This window comes from Peromyscus eremicus, chromosome 4 (genome assembly GCF_949786415.1).
Source record: "Peromyscus eremicus chromosome 4, PerEre_H2_v1, whole genome shotgun sequence".
Lineage (NCBI taxonomy): Eukaryota > Metazoa > Chordata > Mammalia > Rodentia > Cricetidae > Peromyscus > Peromyscus eremicus.
This window is the reverse complement of record NC_081419.1, coordinates 131,555,838-131,574,318: the sequence shown is the minus strand read 5'-3', so window position 1 is coordinate 131,574,318 and position 18,481 is coordinate 131,555,838. Positions and strand designations below refer to the sequence as shown.

Below are 18,481 nucleotides of genomic sequence, written 5' to 3'. Positions count from 1 at the left end.
AAGGCTGGCTCAGGCCATGCTCAGGGTCTGTACAGACAGGGTCCATGACTCAGCCCAGCTCCCCCATACACCCATCAGGGCCCTGGGCCCTTGCTATGCCAGCTCCCAAACCAGGCCTGACATCGAAGCTCCCAGCTGTACCTAGGGACAGAGGCTTTCTGGAGATGGGAGGTTAGGGAAGCCTGCCCTTCCTCAGGGATGCCCAGGATATCACCAGAAGACCCTCATGGGGATGTGCCCATGTCACTGTCTTGGGCTGGAGAAGGGTACAAGACCAGAGTCCTAGAAGCCTCTGCCACCCAGAACACACTGAGTTTGATGAAGCAAGTTATATGCCTCAGTTTCCCCACCTTTGCCAACAGCCAGCCTGTAACCAGAACTCTTGGTGACAGCTGCGCTTTTCCTTTTTGGTACCCTTGTAAGTCTGGAGGTGTTGCAGCATCTTTCACACCCATCCAGAGGGGCAGCAGTACAACCAGGGCCACACACTGGGAAAAGAATGTGTACAAAGAGGATCACTACCCCCCCCCCAAAGTCTTCTGAGAATCCAGGGCAGGACCGAAAGGAAGATATGGACAGGGATGTCACCAAAGGCCCAGGGACTGATCGGCCTCACCCTCAACCTCTGTCCCCCTCCCCAGACAGACTAGGTGGGAGTTGCTGCCTTGGGAGGCTATGGGTACCACTGCCACCTCTGGTCTCAGTGCATTCATATTTCAAAAGAGCCCAGGGATGTTGACAGCACCAAATCCACCTCTGAGAGCCCACAGCTAATGATCTCACTGTCATCATCCCCAAACTCTGCCCCAAACATGTCACACTCCCTTTGCTTCAAAATAATGGACTCTCTGTGAAAACCCCAAGCCTGGTGTGCTTTGTTGTCTGTGGTCCACTCATCTGTTCATTCCCCCCATGGCCTTGAAAGCCCTGTGTGGTCAGACTTCCCTTGGGCCGCCAGCTCACAAATAACAACATGGAGACATATTATTAATTACGAAAGCTTGGCCTTAGCTTAGGCTTTTCCCCAGCTAGCTGCTATAACTGAAACTAGCCTGTTTCTATTAGTTGACCTTCTGCCACGTGGCTCGGTTACCTCCCCTCTGTACTGTATGCCTGACTTCCTCGGTGTCTCACTGGCGTCTCTGTTGAGTGCCCAGATCCATCCCAAGTTCCTCTCTCTGCCCGGAAGTCCCATCTAACCACTCCTTCCTACCTATTGGTCATTTAGCTCTTTATTAGACTAATCAGAAGGTGCCTTAGGCAGAGACACATCCTTACAGTGTAAACAAATAGTCTGCAATACTCCTGTCATGTGATTCTCCACTCCTTCTCACCTCCATGACCCGGTCCTGTGTGTACACCCAGATCTCTTGTGGGCAACACTGTCCTTTGCCATATCTACCTAACTCATACTGCAACACTCAGACTGTCAACTCCCGTGGAGCCTGTCTGGATCTTTCAGACAGCCCCTTGGGTCTCACATCTTCCCCTCCACAGCTCTGGGCTCAGGCTCTGCACCCCTTACACAGTGAGCACCTCGGGACCTGCCTGTTCACACACCGCCGAAGCAAACGTTCCTCAACAAAACTCTGTTTACGACTCAGGACACACGAGGGGCTTAATAAATATTCAGGAAATTATTCTCTCAGTCAATCCCCAAAACACCCCACAGCTCTGCCTCTAAGTTTTGGGGGGTCTCTGACAATGGGAGCTATCACTTGCTGACCTGGGGTGCGGCACAGTGGCAGAGAGCTGACCCCAGCATCCAGGTTTACCCAGAGTTCCACCACTAGCACCAGAAAAGAATGAAGAGGAGGGAGGAGGGAGGAGGAAGAAGGGGAGAAGAAGGGAGAGAAAGAGGAGGGAGAGGAGAGGAGACTGAACTAGCTGCTTCTGAGGTCACAACCTCATGATGTCTGTCTTCCCACAGCTGTGGCCAGCCTGGGCCCTGTGAAGCTGCCAGCTAGTTCCACTAAAGAGGAAACAGACAGAGAAAGTGATACTGATTTCAAGGCCACACAGCACCAAACATGTGGGGCCAGATCTCCACTGTGGGGTTCCCTCTCTCCGAGATTCCCGAAGCTGAGGCACAAAGTTGAGGCGGTGTGTCTGTCTGTCCTGCCCAGACAGAGGGAAGAGCCACCACAAAAGTGATGAAGGCCAACTCCTGCTAGAGTTAAGGGAGCAGGGGCAGTGCTGGGAGAGGAGGTCTAAGAACAATGGTCGGGCCGTGCGGGAGGTGTGGGGTAAACGCAAGCAGATGTCTGATCACCCCAGACTGGCGTCAATAACAGACCAAAGTGTGACTCCACGGAAGTCCAACTTCGTGAGAGCAATGAGTTTGTTGGCTTTCCTACAGAGCACAGGTGAGGAGTTGCTTACAGGAGTGGGGGATTCCCCACCAATTGCATCACCACCAAGTCCCACCCCATCATGACTGGTGACCTCACACAAGTTCCCGCTTTTAATTAGCCTTTCTCTTCTTGTGTATTCTGGCATCTCCCAAGGTCACTTGCAGCCGTGGAAGGAGAAATGGCTGGAATGCCAGGCAAGGGTCTGATGAACCCTTCAGAAGGGTCAACAGCTCCAGCCCCATTACCACAGACCTGGCCACCACGGTGTTGTTCTGCTCTCATTGCCATGGCTACAGGGCAAAGTCCAAGAATGGCATCTTGTCATGGCCAGAGAAAAAGTGCTATGTAACAGGAGGCACATGAGCACTTCAGCCCAAGTGAAATGGGGAGGAGCCATTGCCTGCTCTGGAGCCGAGGGGAGGTGCAGTCTGCCTTAGGTCATAAAGAGCTGCTCTAATTTGCTTTCTGTGGCTGTGATTAAACACTCTGACCAAAGGCAGCTTAGGGAAGGAAGGGTTTAGTTTGTCTTACAGTTCCGGGTCACAGTTCATCACTGACGGAGTCAAGGCAGGAACGTGAAGGCAGGGCTGCTTGCCACTTCATGCACTCAGCATTGTCTCCAACCAGGGGACTCACAGCTAAGGAAACCATGGAAAAACCTGGAGGAATGCTGTCTCACTCAAAAGCTCATGCTTAACTTTAACTGGCTTTTCCCCTGCCTCTGCCTCCCGAGTGCTGGGATTAAAGGTGTGCACCACCACCACCTGGCCTTAACTAGCTTTCTTATACAGCCGAAGACCACCTGTCTAGGGAATGGTGGTGTCCACAGTGGGCTGGGCCCTCTAACGTTGAGTAACTATCAAGACGATCGTCAGTAGACATGATCAAAGGCCAGTATGGCCCGAGCAATTCCTCAATCACAGCTCCCTTCACAGGGAATCTGGGCTGTGTCAAGTTGACAGTTAAATCTAACAGACCAATGGCCCTTCTGACTACTATGTGGAGGGTGCATAGACTAGGGCCAGGGGACAAGGGAGGAAGCAGGAAGATTTAATGCAGGTGAAAGACACCAGGACTGGGGTTGCCCTTTTCTGAGAAGCATGAATACGGGAATCAGGCAAGTGCCTCAGTTTTCCCATCTGTGAGAGGGTGGACCATTAGTGGTAACTAAGCTGGTGTTCTTGGCTTCCTGTGGGTCTGGTGTGGAAGACTGGTGGAGGTTAAAATCATGAGGCCCTGTGCCTTAAGGAGTACTGGAGACAGTCTCAGCCAGAAAGGTGATCCCAGCATGGGGCATTGCTGGTGTTGGGTGCTTTGGGGAGACTGAGCAGGGAAGGGAGGTGACACTTTGTGTTCACTTGGAGATGAGGAGAGCAGAGCAGCTGATGCAGGTCATGTGGGATCCACAGAGACAGATCCAGCACAAGTGTGAACCCAGCCCACGGATCCAGCACCCATCGCAGCACGGGAAATCCCATCAGAGGCCACAGGCAGGTGCTCCATGCTCTTCAACCTCTGTCTCCTCCAGGAACACAGGGCACAGAGCCATTTTGCAGAGAACTGCCTAAAGAATGATGATGTGGGATCAGGTGAGGCTGCAAAACAGCAAGAATCAGTAATGGACTGGAAGGGGGGCCTGCACAGAAGGAGCCACCCCGGTGTTAATATCTTCCACATCCTCATCCAACCATATCTACTGCTCAACATACAGCTACTGGGAAGTGGCAGGGTTAATCTAATCAGAGTTTCCAGATTGTGCAGGGACAATTCGCTTTATTTTTAAAAGGTGAAAAAAAAAAAAAAAAAAAAGGCCTGTCAGGTCTCATTTAGGAACTCGAACATTCTGAAAATATTGGCTACAAGAGGGGGCTGTGCCTGCTGGAAGATTCCTCTCGAGGAGTGATGCTAATCCAAGCTGACAGGGGTATCTCTCTTTTTAAACCAAAGAGGCAGACAGCGCAAATTGCTCTTCTGGGATTGATGGCCCGGGTTGCTACCTTGGTAGGCACCTAGCAGCTCCGCCCCCTGGAGTCAGCAGAGAGGCAGATGATGCCCCTCCCACCCACCCTCATCACAGCAAACAGAGCCGGAAGTGGGACCATCGGAAATGCATTGTTTGATCCCATTTAACCTTTTCACAAATGGGAAACTGAGGCCCAGAGAAAGGATATACAGAATTCCTTCAGCCAATGAGAAGTCCCAGAACATTCCCTGCCTCCTCCTGCCACTGAGGAGGTGCTTGCCTACCTCCAAGGCCAGGGAGCCCAGACAGGGGCTGCGGTTCCCTGACACTTTACCTTGCAAGGACGTCCCCAAGTCCAGTGTGTGTCCATGAGTATGCTCTTTGGGGTTTCTGAGTCCTGGTCTTCTGGGCAGAATAATGACAGGTACCATAGGAGGTGAGAGAGATTCACTCTCCTCACTACTACACTAGATAAGGAGGCACCTGAGTGTCCACTCAGTTTTTAGCGGGATGACATTCCCCAATCAACTGGAGGGACATAAGGCCAGCTAGCAGACATTTACCCAGAGAGTGAAGACACTGGCCCTCCCACCTGGAGGTCTACAGCATCCCCTCTGTCGTCATCCAGAACAATCTGAAACCAGGAGCAGCATGGGTCACGCTGAAATAAATTGTGGGACCTTCATGATGTGGAATACTGCTTGGTAATAAAAAGGAACTGGTGAGGTCAGTGGCAATGTGGAAGAATCCACCGCAGGAGTCTAAGTGAGAGAAGAAGGACGCTGAGAGCCATATCTACACAGGATTCCACTCTTACAACATTCTGAAAACAGTGAAACAAGAGACCTAACAGTCAAGTTGGGCCTGGTGGCTCAGGCCTACCATGTACTCAGGAGGAGCTGAGGCAGGAAGATTGCAAGTTCAAGGCCTGTCTGGGATATAGGGTGGTTTCAAGGCCAGCTTGGTCTCCTTAGTGAGACCTTATCTTAAAATAAAAAATTTAAAAGAAAAAATGACTGGGGCTGTAGCTCAGAGGTAGAGCCCTGGCCTAGCATGCCAGAGGCTGTGGATTCCAATCCCAACACTGTAGACAGATCAGCGGTTGCCAGGCACAGAGCAGAGGGAGCAGCTGTGCTTGCAAAAGAGACTGGAGGCAATTTGGGGAGCAACAGGAATGTTCTAGAATCTACATCATGACAATGAATTAGCATCATGACTGAGTCATAGCTGACTCGAGTGAACTATGTATGGAATCCAGCATGGGAGGACAGCATGTAGGTTATAATTCAGAATCAGACATCTTAAAAATATTGAACAAAAGCTTGATGAAATGCCCAAACTGAAGCCGACTAGGAATGGATCAGCAACTGCCAACCCTTGCTGAAAAATTATGTCCATGTTGTAAAGACACAAAGTCCCAGGAGAGTGTCCGATTGGCTGACTTTGGCCATGAACTAGAATTGGAAAAGGTCACTTGATTATCAGTCCCAGGAGCTTATAGGAAGGGACCATTATCCAGCTGCAAACCACTGGGCCAGCTGTGTCTATAGAAGGTACTTTCAATGTAGAAGCTCACTTGTGCTGGGGGCTCTGATCCAGGGCTCAATCGATGTTCTCCCAGGTGTGAACCAGGCCTCCCATCCCCCAGATCGACGGTGGGATCCAGCCTCAGTGTGTGGCACTGATTGCTGCTACAGATGTATAAGCCCTCAGGAGGCTCGGGATACATGCCGTAGACAGTGTAGCGAATGTGCTTAAATTAGCAGGACAACCTCAACAGGGGCCCTAGAGGCTCATTTGTTTCCATGAAAGAAAGTGCGCTTGGCTCTGTCTGACTGAACTGGGTGTGTCTGGCAGACACCGCCCTGAGTCAGAGGAAGGGATGAGCCCAGTAACCCTGCGGAACCCAGGCAGAGGATCCCAGCATCCCAGGCAGCACCACTGGCCTTGGAAGCGTGGATGCTCACCTATGCCCACACTCAGATGATTTTCTCCCATATTCCAGCAGTACTGGTTGCCATCCTCAGCACATTGCTTCTGTGCTCTGTACCTTGGACCATTCACTTCACCTCTGGCTTGCGTTATAGAAAGTGACTGAGTCTGAGGAGGTGGAGTGGTCGAGCAGCAACCATCATTAATCCCAGCCTCTGGAGCAGAGCAAAGTGAATCTCTGCCAGTTCAGAGCCAGCCTGGTCTACATAATGAGTTCTAGGCCAGCATAGTGAGACCCTGACTAAATTTTTTTTTTTTTTTGAATACACAAACAGGGCTGTGAAGTGTACAGTCAGGAAATCACAAGCTTCAGATGTGGGGCCCCTGAGTCTCCTCTTTCTTCCTAGCTCCATTGTGGCTTTGGCAGGAGAGATGGTGCCAATATCGACAGTAGTACTTTCCGGGTTCACTGTGGGTGTAGAGGAAGTGTGCCCCTTCTCTTATCTCTGTACTGCATCTGCCCACGTTACCAGCACTCCTCCATCCTGGAGAATCCCCATGTTTTGTGAAAGCTCCATTCTGAGAGTGCAGAACAGGCCATTCATTCCCAAATTAACCTTCACCTAAGTGGGGCGGAAGATCTTCTCTCCACTTAAAAATGTTTTCTCCTCCCAGGGAACACTGAAACCTTTAAGGGCAGCAACACACCCCCAGTCCGGGGCAGGGCCCCTCCCAGCACTGTGGGCTGCTTGGCTGGATTTTTCCAACCCTCCCCTGCATGTTTACACTCACACAGTGAGCACATGTTTACTGTCTGTCCCCACACAACAGGGCTGGTCTGTAGAGACCCCACCCCCGCTCTGCAAATTGCTCTCTGCTCAACACTGAAACTCAGAATTTTTTTTTTTTTTAAACTGAAGAGGATTTAATTTAGGACCAAGCTAGACGAGAGCTCTGCCACTGAGCTACACTCCTAGACCTATCTCTTCTTTTAAAATAATTTGTGTGTGTGTGTGTGTGTGTGTGTGTGTGTGTTTGTGGTGTGTGTGTATGTGTGGTGTGTGTGTGTGTAATGTGTGTGTGTATGTGATGTGTGTGTGTATGTGTGGTGTGTGTGTAATATGTGTATGTGTGGCGTGTGTGTGTATGTGTGGTGTGTGTGTGTATGTGTGGTGTGTGTGTGTATGTGTGTGTAATGTGTATGTGTGTGTAATGTGTATGTGTATGTGTGGTGTGTGTGGTTTGTGTGGTGTGTGTGTATGTGTGGTATGTGGTGTGTGTGTGTATGTGTGTGTGTAATGTGTGTGTGTATGTGTGTGTGTATGTGTGTGTGTGTGGTGTGTATTTGTTAGTCTGGATATGTACAAACACAAGTGGAGACAAGGTCCACATACAGTTTCTTTTCTTGCTTGCTCTTCACCTTCATTTAAAAAAATTTGTGGGGGGGGGAGAATGGGGGTGACTGGGTTAAGAGCACTGGCTGCTTTGCAGAGGATCTGAATTTGATCCCAGCACCCACAACTGTCTCTAACTCCAATTCTAGAGGATCCAAAGCCTTCTTCTGACCTCCAAAGGCACCAGACGCGGCACATGGTACGTAGGTACCTGCAGCCCAAACACCCATAAGCAGAAAATAAAAAAAAATCAGTCTTTAAAAAGTGTCTAATTCTTTGACAATTTCATAATGTACACATTGAGTTTTCATCCCTTCATCCCTCTCTTATCCCTCTTTCTCTTGCTAAAATTCTTCCTTTCTTTCTTTCTTTTCTTTTTTTCTTTTCTTTTCTTTTCTTTTTTTTGGTTTTTCGAGACAGGGTTTCTCTGTGTAGCTTTGCGACTTTCCTGGAACTCACTCTGTAGACCAGGCTAGACTAGAACTCAAGAGATCCACCAGTGCTGGGATTAAATGCATCCCCTCTTACTTCAATGTACACACACACACACACACACACACACACACACACACACACACACGGCACCCCCCAAGCACTACCCCTAGACATCAGAGAAGGGTCGGGCCTTGTGAGCTCCTCTCTCCCGCTGACATGTCTGCCTTCATTTTTTGAGACTGGGTATCTCACTAAACCTGAACTGTATGGTTTGGCTGGGCTGGCTGACCATTGAGCTTCAGGGTTCTGCCTGTTTGAGCCCCTCCCCAACCTCAGTGCTGGGATTATGGGCACACTGCTGTGCCCAATTCTTATGTGGGTTCTGGGGAATCCAAACTGAGGTCCTCAGGCTTATTTCATAAGATTCTTGCTGAAGCCATCTGGTCATCCCCGCACCACTTCCTCTATTTTCAGTTGCTAAATAATATTCCTGGACGTGGCTTACTCATCAAACCCTGTCTTGGGCACCTAAGTCATGGCTGACTTTTGATATAACAATCAGTGCTGGACAAAGTGAGCTTCGAGCTCTTTCACGGATGTGGGTCTGAGGAGGTAGGGTGATCCTGTTGATTCCAAGATGTCAACAGGGACTAGTAAAATGGCTCAGCAGGTGAAGGCTCTTGCCCCCAGGGTTAACAACTGAGTTCAATCCTCAGAACCCATGTTATGACAGGAGAGAACTGACTCCCACAAGTTGTCCTCTGACCTCCACGTGTGCGCTGTGGCACTGGTGTGTCCTCACACCTGCACAAATAAAGAAATGTAACTTTAAGAAGACCTAGGGATGTGAGAGGAGCTTCACGTTTCAGGTCTGAAGACTCCTGCACACTGCTGGCCAGATGTGCACCGGTCCCTCTGCGTGTGTGTCAGTGCTTGTCAGGCTTCCGAGCTTAGGTCTGGCTTTCTGCTTTTGTTTGTAGTGGTCCACCACCAGTTCCCTCACAGCCTGTCGTTACATGTGTATTATTAGCTCTAAATCACACATAAGAAAAAAGTCATCCATTTAAGGTGGTTTTGGCAGATTCACAGGTTTGGGCAGCATCCACTACACTCTGATTTTATAATACTCTCTTTATGTGCCCGAAGAAATCCCTCACTCATTACCCATCATTCCTTGGCTTTGGGTGGTAAAGATCCACTCTGTCTCCAAGGATCTGCCTGCCCTGGTGTCATACAGGCACAGCTCTGTGACCCCAGGTTGGCCAGTGGTGGCTGGTTCATTTATCCACACGAAATCCTGAGTCCCTAGGGTGTCTCAGTACTCTCCTCTTTCTTTTTCCCAATAAACAGCCTCTCCTGTGAGTGCTCAAGGCCTACCAAGTGTGGTGGTAGACTCAAAAGCCTGTGAGTTCGGGCCTCTTGTCACTGCCCACCTTACAGAGGAGGAAACTGAGGCTCGGAGTAGTACTGTTGAGGCTGGAGAGAATACAGGGAAAGTTAGGAGGCCACGAGGAGGGATGCAGATGTGATTTCAGTCTGTCACTGGCTGGAATCAGGATTTCTTCAAAACTAACAGCTGTGAAGATTGCCTGCATAGAGGCAAAAAAGAGGTACCCCTTTCTGGTGATACCTCGAACACAATTGTTAAAACGGCCAATGAACCAGCCAGAACACAGTGTGACCTAATCACACTGCCTTCTGTAAATCTGTGTGGTTCTAGGATGCTCACAGACATGGTTATGACTGTATTTATAATTTTTTAAAATGTCTATTTTTCTTGCATTTTTTTATTTTTTGAGACAGGGTTTCATGTAACTCAGGTTGGCCTTCAGTTTTTCCATATAGTTATACCTAAGACATTCAGATACAAATTCTTCTTTTCTTGTTGTTGTTGTTGTTGTTGTTGTTGTTGTTGTTGTTGTTCTTCTTCTTCTTCTTCTTCTTCTTCTTCTTCTTCTTCTTCTTCTTCTTCTTCTTCTCCTTCTTCTCTTCCTCCTCCTCCTCCTCCTCCTCCTCCTCCTCCTCCTCCTCCTCCTCCTTCTTTTGAGACAAGGTTTCTCTTTGTAGCCCTGGCTGTCCTGGAACTCTGTAGACCACACTGGTCTCGAACTCACAGAGATTTGCCTGGCTTTGCTTCCTAAGTGCTGGGATTAAAGGTGTGCGCCACCACTGCCCGGCTCCCCACCGCCAGTCCTTTTCTTAATAAACCCCAACTTGGCTTCATTCTGGTTGGTCCTGGAATTCTTTGCTGTCTGAGCCAAGATCCCAGCTGCACCTGAGTGGACATCCCTGTGAGAAAATCCTGCTGGCAATGTTGAGTTGCTTCTCCCAAAACTGGTGACCCCGTGACACACCCAGGACCAACCACAACAAAAGTAGCTGGCAGAGCTGGACCTGGACCTAGCCTGTGACCTGTTGCTGGGCTGTGACTTCCTAGTGGTAGACTTAAAAGGGCCTGCAGGAGAGTTACTGCTAATTGTCATTTGACAGAATCTGTAATCATGGCGAGATGGACCTCTGGGCATGCCTGGGGGGAAGTACCTTAATTGTCATAGTTGATTGATATGAGAAGACCTGCCCACTGTGGGTAGCACCATTCCTTGATTGGGACTCTGAACTGTGTGGAGAAAGGGTTGGGTAGACAGTGGCATGCGTTCACCTCTCCTTTCTTCCTGGCTGTAGATGTGATATGGTTAGCTGCTTCTAGCTGCTGACCCCAAACTTCCTCCGAAATGATGGATTCTAACCTTGACCTGTGAGCTAAGGTAAATCCTTCTCCTCTTAAGTTGCTCTTGCCAGAGGATTTTATCACAGGAAGAGGAGAAAAGCGAAGACAGGAGGGCTGGAAGGATAGATATCTCAGTGGGTACGGTATCTGCCGGGCAAGCACTAGGACCTGAGCATTACGTAAAAGCTGAATACCGTGGTGAACACCTCTTTGTAACTCCGGTGCTGGCAGGGCGGAGACAAAAGACATTCAACATTAGCCTCTGGATGGTGCCTTCCAGTCAGAGCACCACTGTTCTCCACCCTTCACCCCCCTGCAGCCTAGACATGCCGTCCTCTCCAAAGGCTTGCAGGGTCTGTCCACCCCATGACATTGCCACACATCCCCCATGCTAATGGCCCCACCACACCACCAGCTCAGCTCAGGGGAGTGGCCCAGCTGCCCTGGGTGCCTCATACCAGATACTGCTCATCCCTGTTAGTCACACTTGCTAGAAGAGGGAAAGCCTGCTGGTGCCCCATCCTTGTCCCACCCTTTCACGCAACCCAGGGTCGGCTCTGGCCCAGGGACCTTTGCCCTATGGGAACAGACAATGTCTGGGAGCCCAGTCATGCTGAGTGACCTCAGGTTTGCTCAATCTCTGACTTTAATCTTCCCCTATGCCTTTCCTTCTTCAGTTTTCCCAACTCGTCCCTTTTTCTGTAAGGTCACAGACATTTTGGACTCCCACAGCAAATGACAGACCATGGGTCAGATGCATGAGCCGCAGCCCTGAGGGCCTCCCTTGCTGCGGGCTGTGGGACTGGACAGACACAGGCCCCTGAGGGCTTCCCTGGACCCGGTGGAGTCGAAGCTGACCCGAGTCCTAGAAGAGTCAGCCTGTCTTTTCGCTAAAGCACTTGACCATGTGAAGTCAGGCATGCCGTTTCCCCTCTTGGGCCTCTGTTACCTCATTTCACAAATGACAAAAGGCACATAGCGAGGCTTCAACAGGATACATGACCATAAATGGAGTAGTCAAGTATCCCAAAGCTCATCTTTGTCACACCGTGAGACCCGGTCATCCCTTCAAGATGGGAGTCCCAGTTCTGAGGACTATAAGACTCAGCACTCTGACCCAGGCACACAGAATCTCTGGGGGACAGGGAGCCTTTTGGACCACCACCAGCAAGCAGTGTTCAGCATTTGTGACCTGCTTCCCATCCCCGGGGAGCCCCACTTTGTGAGGAGTATCTTCATAAGGAAGTAGTTGGTGATGTTTACTGATTCTATGTGTGTATGTGACCAACACCAGGCAGACAATATCTAATCCCCCAGCTGGGGACCCATCCGTTTCACAGAGGGAGGAACCAGAGCTCAGAGAGAGGGACAAGGGACCCTGGGGACAGGACCGGGAACAGTCTCTGGGACCAGCTCTGCCCTGGCCCCTGCCTGCCACCTTCCCTGAAGCCAGCCCGGATTTGACTGACTAGCCCTGTTATGGCTCAAGGCCCTGAGTCTCTCAGGTAGCCTTAGTTCTGTGGAAAGAGACAGAGAAAGGATGCAAGGCTGGCCACTGGGTGAGGGGCAAGTCTGCAGTTTCGTGCTGGGTCCCTTGCAGGCACCAGGAGTAATTGATGGGGGGTCCTCCCACAATCTGCTCAGTGAGTCACTGTCTGCTAACCGCTGTACCAGTCCTGTCCATGTCTGAGCCCACACGGACCTCTCAAACGCTTCATGGTGACTCAATGCTTCCTTCCACCTTACAGGTGGGAAACTGAGATACAATGATTAAGGGAAGCCCAAGCCACACCACTGTTGGGGGAACCCAGATGGGACTTCAGGAGGATGGGCTGCCATCATAATAACAGGGACACTGTGGTGACAAGAGTGATGGGCCTCCACATCAGCCACAGGGGGCTGGTTGTGGGCTCTACGGCAGGAGTAGTAAGGGGCTGCTGGACAACTTCCCAGCATTCCTGTCTTCTGAGGCACTTAGGGTGGTGGCAGAGGTGGGAAGAATGTGCCCTCCTGGAATGGGAAAGGTCAGCCGAAGTGTCTCTACCCTTCTGATGTCAGGACTGATACCCTGGGGACACCTGGCCTTTAGGCCAGCCTGGGCTCAAGAGTCCTTATGTGTTGAGCACTTTGAGTATGCCCCATTCCAACTTGTGAGGAATGAATTCTTGTCCTTGTTCTTCACAGGACAGAATGGAAGCCCCCAGAGCTGAGATACCTTCATGAGTCCCTAGCTGTCAGGGCCAGCATGGGCACTCAGGGTCAGTCTCTTAGCTGGCAGTCACTCATCAACTCTTCCCTTCTGATCCTTCACCAGCCACAGGGAGCAATTCCACAATAAGCATAAAGTGGGGTGACCCCAGGGCCCCCAGAAACTGTGGGTTAGTCCTGGCATCCCGAATGACATTCAAATAGATCCTCAGGGTGTCCTCTCAGCACCAAGCAGTGAGAGCTAGGGGGACCCACAGGCCTGGGCCTCTTCGGGGAGCCCCCACTCAGCCGTCACCAGAGGAGCCAGGATGGGAGCTGGTCTGTGGGAAGGGTCAGAGGTACCGTCCCTGGAAGGGGGTTCTTCCTGCCTTAGTTCACGGTGGGCTAGCGACAAAGAAGGGGAACACAGGGAGGGAGAGAGGGACGGAGGGAATAGGTGAGTGGATGGGAGAGCAATGGGTGGGCGGGGGATTAATGGAATGAGTGACTGGGTGGGACAGGAAGGATCTGGGTGTCTGTGGGTGTCCACAAGCCAGTACCTGCGCCTCAGTCTGCCAAAGAGTCTATAAGCTCCCACATCCAGATACCTACTCATTTGAGGGTTATATGTGGCTTAGTGGGAATCCAACCTCACGTCTTGTCTGTATCCTGGCTGATCTCTAAGCTTCCAATGTGACTTAATGTCAGATGTGACCTAATCACTGCGTGTCCAAAATCCTTAGTGGATTCCGTGGGGCTATGCGTGGATCTCTACGTCTGCCTGCTTGATTGTGTGTCTGCCCCATGTGCATGTGTGTGTGGTGTACATATGTGTGTATCTCTCTGTGTGTGTGCATATACGTGTGTGGAGGGGTGCGTGTTCTTGGTCACTGATCTGGCCTGTGACTCATATCTGTGTGTTTAGTGGCCCTGATCTGATCTGGGTGTACTTCGCGGTGCAGGGTTCTGTTCCGAGGTCGCCCTCTGTCCGGCAGGGGGCGCCCCTGGCCGTCTTGGTCTCCGGACTGACTGCCCGGAGTGTCCGCCCCGCCCCGCCCGGGCCCGCCCGGCCACGGGCTATAAGTTCGCGCCGCGCGGTTGGCCCGCAGCACCGCGCTTGGTGGTCCGCGCCCGAGTGTCCCGCCGCGTCCGAGCTGTCGCCGCTAACCTGGCCATGGCCGAGGGTGAGTGCCTGGGCCGCAAGGAAGTGGGGTCGGGAGCAGGCCGGGCAGTCTCCAAGTCCCCAGAGAAGAACAACAGGTGGGCCAGTGGGAGGGACCTTGCTGGCCCTAAATTGTCGGCCTCAGTTCCCTGAACCCCAGGCACAGCTGTTAGCCCTGCCCCTGAATGAAGTGAAAATACTACCAGAAGGTGTACCTGGAAGGGTTAGGTACTGTCACCTTTCCCAAACTGCTCAGTTCGAGCTGCGTGCCTGCTGTGTGCCAGGTACAGGGATGCTGGCAGGCGTGGGGTACTTGGCTTTCCTGGGTGCCTGGAGAGGGGCGCAGCCTTCCTGACTGATTCTGTGGCCTCAAGTCGAAGGGACATTCCAGCATTTGGTGGAGCACCGCGGAAGCCAGGCCTGTTCTCTGAGGTCCCTTTAAGCCTTCGTGTTCTCCCAGCCGAGACCTTGGCCACCTGTTGAAGCGCAGTGTTCCCTGCTGTAAATTAGGGACTGTGGTACCAGCCTTGGTGCTCCCACGAGGGCTGAGAAGAGTGGAAAGGGTCCAGGGTCCTGCTCATTTCCTGCCCGCCTCCTCGTGTGGCATGTGCTCACATACCCATCCGGGAAGCACACAGACACACATGGGCCAGGACTTGAACTATGGAAGATGTTCCTAACACTGTCAGAGCAGAATCCCAGCTGACTGTTGAGTCAAGTCCGTTCAGGTACGGCATCTGCCTGCACTGTGACCTCATGGAAGGGACCTGGGGCAAGGAGAGAGGGGACATGAAGAGGAACCTGAGGGGAAGTTCCAGAGGACTAGCTCTACTGTGTGGCCTTGGTCACTCCCTTCTCTGGAACCCCAACAGGCTGTCACCAAAGGGGCTGCTTATCCCCAAGTCAGTTTTCCATCCCTATTTCCAAAAGCTAGGGCACCTGGGAGATGGCCCAGGATCCTTGGGGATCCCTCCAGCAGGCCCCCCCCCCCCTGCCCAGAAGGCATGAGGCCATGAGTTCTGTGATTCTGAGCCCTGTCTGCTGCACCCTCAGCCTGTGGGTGGGGTACTGCACAGTGTCTCCACAGGCTGAGGGATGGTTACCCCCAGGGTCTCTAGAGAGACAGCCTCTTTCCCGCCTGCCCTAGTCTTTCAAGGTTGAGGATTTTGTGGTTCTGTCCTGCCTCAATGACAGTGGCATTAACTTCTCTACTGTGGTGAGGCCATTACCAGGACAGCCTTTGAGTCCTGCTCCAAACCAAAGTAGCCACCTGCTGTGGGGCCAGGATCACGCATTTCATTTGAGGTGAAGCCCGCTGCACTTCTGGGACATTTCCCCTCAATCTGGAATTCTTGCACAGCAGGAGGCTTGACGCCTGGGCTGGATGACTTTGGGCCAATCCATACCCTGGGCCTTGGTTGGACCACATGTCCTTCACTGGCCCAACAACTCTGAGAGTGTTGTGCCCACTCCCCAACCTGAAGGACTCCCCAGTCCTGACCATGAGCTTGTTCAGACTCCCACACACACCTGTCACCTTGTGCCTGCCCAGGTCCTCAGCTCCTTCTGGAACAGAAAAATAGAGCTTCCACTCCGCATGCCTCTCTCCTGGGCTGGGCCCTCTCTTCACTCGGTAGCACCTTTTGAGGTTTTGGAGAAGGGAGCACAGAGAGGTAGGGACACTTGTCTAGGATCCCAAAACAACATAGTAGAATGAAAATGTACGTCTGTAACACTCACCAACCTTTTGTTTTGGAGAATACTGGACATCTATGAAGTAGAGAGGACAGCACAATGCAATAAATTCTTCTGCTCTCAGCCTGTGTCTGCCTCCAGCCCCTCTGATGTTCTTGGGAAGAAAATCTCATGTCATATCAGCTGTGATTCTATCAACACCTGCCATCAAAAATAAGGACTCTGCTTCACAGTAGACAAGTCAGCAGAGTCCCTGGAGGTCCCTGTTCCGTTACGGTTTCAATTCCCAGCTGTCTCCTGCACGTAGGAAATGTTTTGTTTTGTTTTGTTTTTTTGGTTTTTCGAAACAGGGTTTCTCTGTGTAGCTTTGCGCCTTTCCTGGGACTCACTTGGTAGCCCAGGCTGGCCTCGAACTCACAGAGATCCGCCTGCCTCTGCCTCCCGAGTGCTGGGATTAAAGGCGTGCGCCACCACCGCCCGGCAGGAAATGTTTTAAAATCATCTTGTAAAGTCAGTCTTAGTAAGCTCCGCACATGGCAATGGGCAGAAGCACCCCCAGGTTCTCATCATGGGGCCTCCCTTCGAGCTTTTAGCCTTGGTTTGTTGTTTGTTTGTTTGTTCTCTCTAGCAATTGATGTGTTAGGGAAAACAGATGCTTTGCTGAAGGTCTCCCAGCGTCTGAATTTCGTTGGCCGTGCCCTGGTCCTGTCCTCTAGCCTGATCCTTAGCCTATGGTATTTCCTGTACATTGAAAGTTGGGTCTGAGTCAGACAGGATGGCACAGGCTGTCTTCAGGTAGGAGGAAAAGGACTTTAAGGCCAGGCTGGGCTCCATAGTGAGGCTTTGTGTAACAAAAGGGGAAGGGGAGGGAGGGAAAGGACTAGAAGGGAAGAGGAGTGGAGGGAGGGGGAAAGGTATTTGGTTCTGGCAGCAAATGCTGAGTAACTCCAGCAGATCCCACCAAAGACCCCTTGAAGGTTGTGAGCGTGTGGTAGGCTGTGTGGACCAGGTGCCTGTGCATTAACTACTGTGTTGGGTTTTACACACACCAACTTTTTTAATGCTTGCCATGGCCCTACGAGGTAGGTCCTGGAAACTGAGGCCCAGAAATTTTGAATTGTTGGAGATCACGTGACTGGGGCATGACAGAGGCCCCTTCTGCTGCAAGCATGGCCTTGTGATTAAAAACGCTGGAGATAGTTAACCTTGGCAGACTTCTGTGACCCTGGAAAACTATGGGATTGAAAGGATTGGGGCTGTACCTCATAGAGGTGAGAGAGTGTCACCAGGGTCTAGAGAAGGTCACAGGGGGTGCAGAGCCCCCATATTGCAGAGAGTGGGATTGTATCACTGAAGACCACAGCCCCCTGAGAGATGCCATAGTGGCTCATGCCTGTCCCCTGTTTCTGTCTCTGTAGAGCTGATCCTGGAGAGGTGTGACTTGGAGATACAGGCCAATGGCCGTGACCACCACACGGCTGACCTGTGCCACGAGAAGCTGGTGCTGCGGCGTGGTCAGCGCTTCCGGCTGACACTGTACTTTGAGGGCCGTGGCTATGAGGCTAGCGTGGACAGTCTTACATTTGGTGCAGTAACAGGTGGGTACCTTTGATCTCCTCTGTGTCCTGCTCCTGGTGGGCACAGGACAGATGAATTCTAATCCCTTTTCACAGTCTCTCCCATCCGGTGAGAATCTCAGCTGTCATTAGCTCCATTTCACGGATGAGAAACTGAGGTCTAGAATGGAAGAGGGAGTGGTCACCTCAGCCCACCCAAGCCTGTATACTGGGTCCCCACATTCCATAGCTTTCTGTCTTGGAGGTTCACTACAATCCTGTAGGTGACTTTTCTGTCCCCTCCAGCCAGTTCCCAAATAACCACACAGAGACTTATTGTTAATTATAAATGATTGGCCGATAGCTTAGGCTTGTCTCCAGCCAGCTCTTACAACTTAAATTAACCCATTTCTTTTAATCTATATGCTGCCTCATCTATGAACTTTCCATGTTGCTTCTTCTGAGTCTGGCTCTCAACTCTGCCTTCTTTCTTCCTAGCATTCTCTCTGCCCTGAAAATCCTGTCTAGCTATTGGCCAGTCAGTTTTTTAATAACAATGAGAGAAACCCATCTTCACAGTATACAAAAAGATTATTCCAAAGCATGATCCAGCATCATGTTTCCCACACCAAACAACTTTCCTGCCTCTTCTCACCAGGGCTTCCTAGAACCCACCAGGCCTCTGGGATCTGGCTTAAACCAGCTCTGGGTAGTGGGGAAAGAGTCCTACTGTGGACTGCTGACCTGCTGTGTGACATTAAGACAAGACACGTAGCCTCTCTGAGCCTGAGTTTCATCAGCAATTCACACTGGAGGGTTAAGTGAGATGGCCCAGGAATTGTCTTGTAGATATTGATGGCTGCTGCTTGTCTTTTTCCAGGGGCTCCTGGGATGGGCAACGAGATGTTGGACCCTGTCCACCCTGTTCCCAATCCCTCTGGTTGACTAACCTAGGGAACTGGCCTTGAGTGCCAAATCAGTTGTCTGGCTTCTGGTGGGAACCACTCCCTGGAGGTCAGCAAAGGGCCACCTGACTGGGATTCTGGCCCAAGGGTGTGAAAGGCCAGCTTTCTTC

At 51.3% G+C, this 18,481-nt stretch overlaps 1 protein-coding gene across 1 annotated transcript in view; it reads left to right on the top strand.

Annotated features, from left to right (window-relative positions):
- Positions 1-14,064: 14,064 nt before the first annotated feature.
- Tgm2 (transglutaminase 2) overlaps positions 14,065-18,481 on the top strand; it is a 30,231-nt gene continuing 25,814 nt past the window's right edge. The window contains exons 1-2 of the mRNA XM_059261820.1: positions 14,065-14,177; positions 17,269-17,448. Coding sequence (XP_059117803.1) covers positions 14,168-14,177; positions 17,269-17,448 — 190 coding nt within the window. The 5' untranslated portion in view covers positions 14,065-14,167. The remainder of the gene's footprint in view (positions 14,178-17,268; positions 17,449-18,481) is intronic.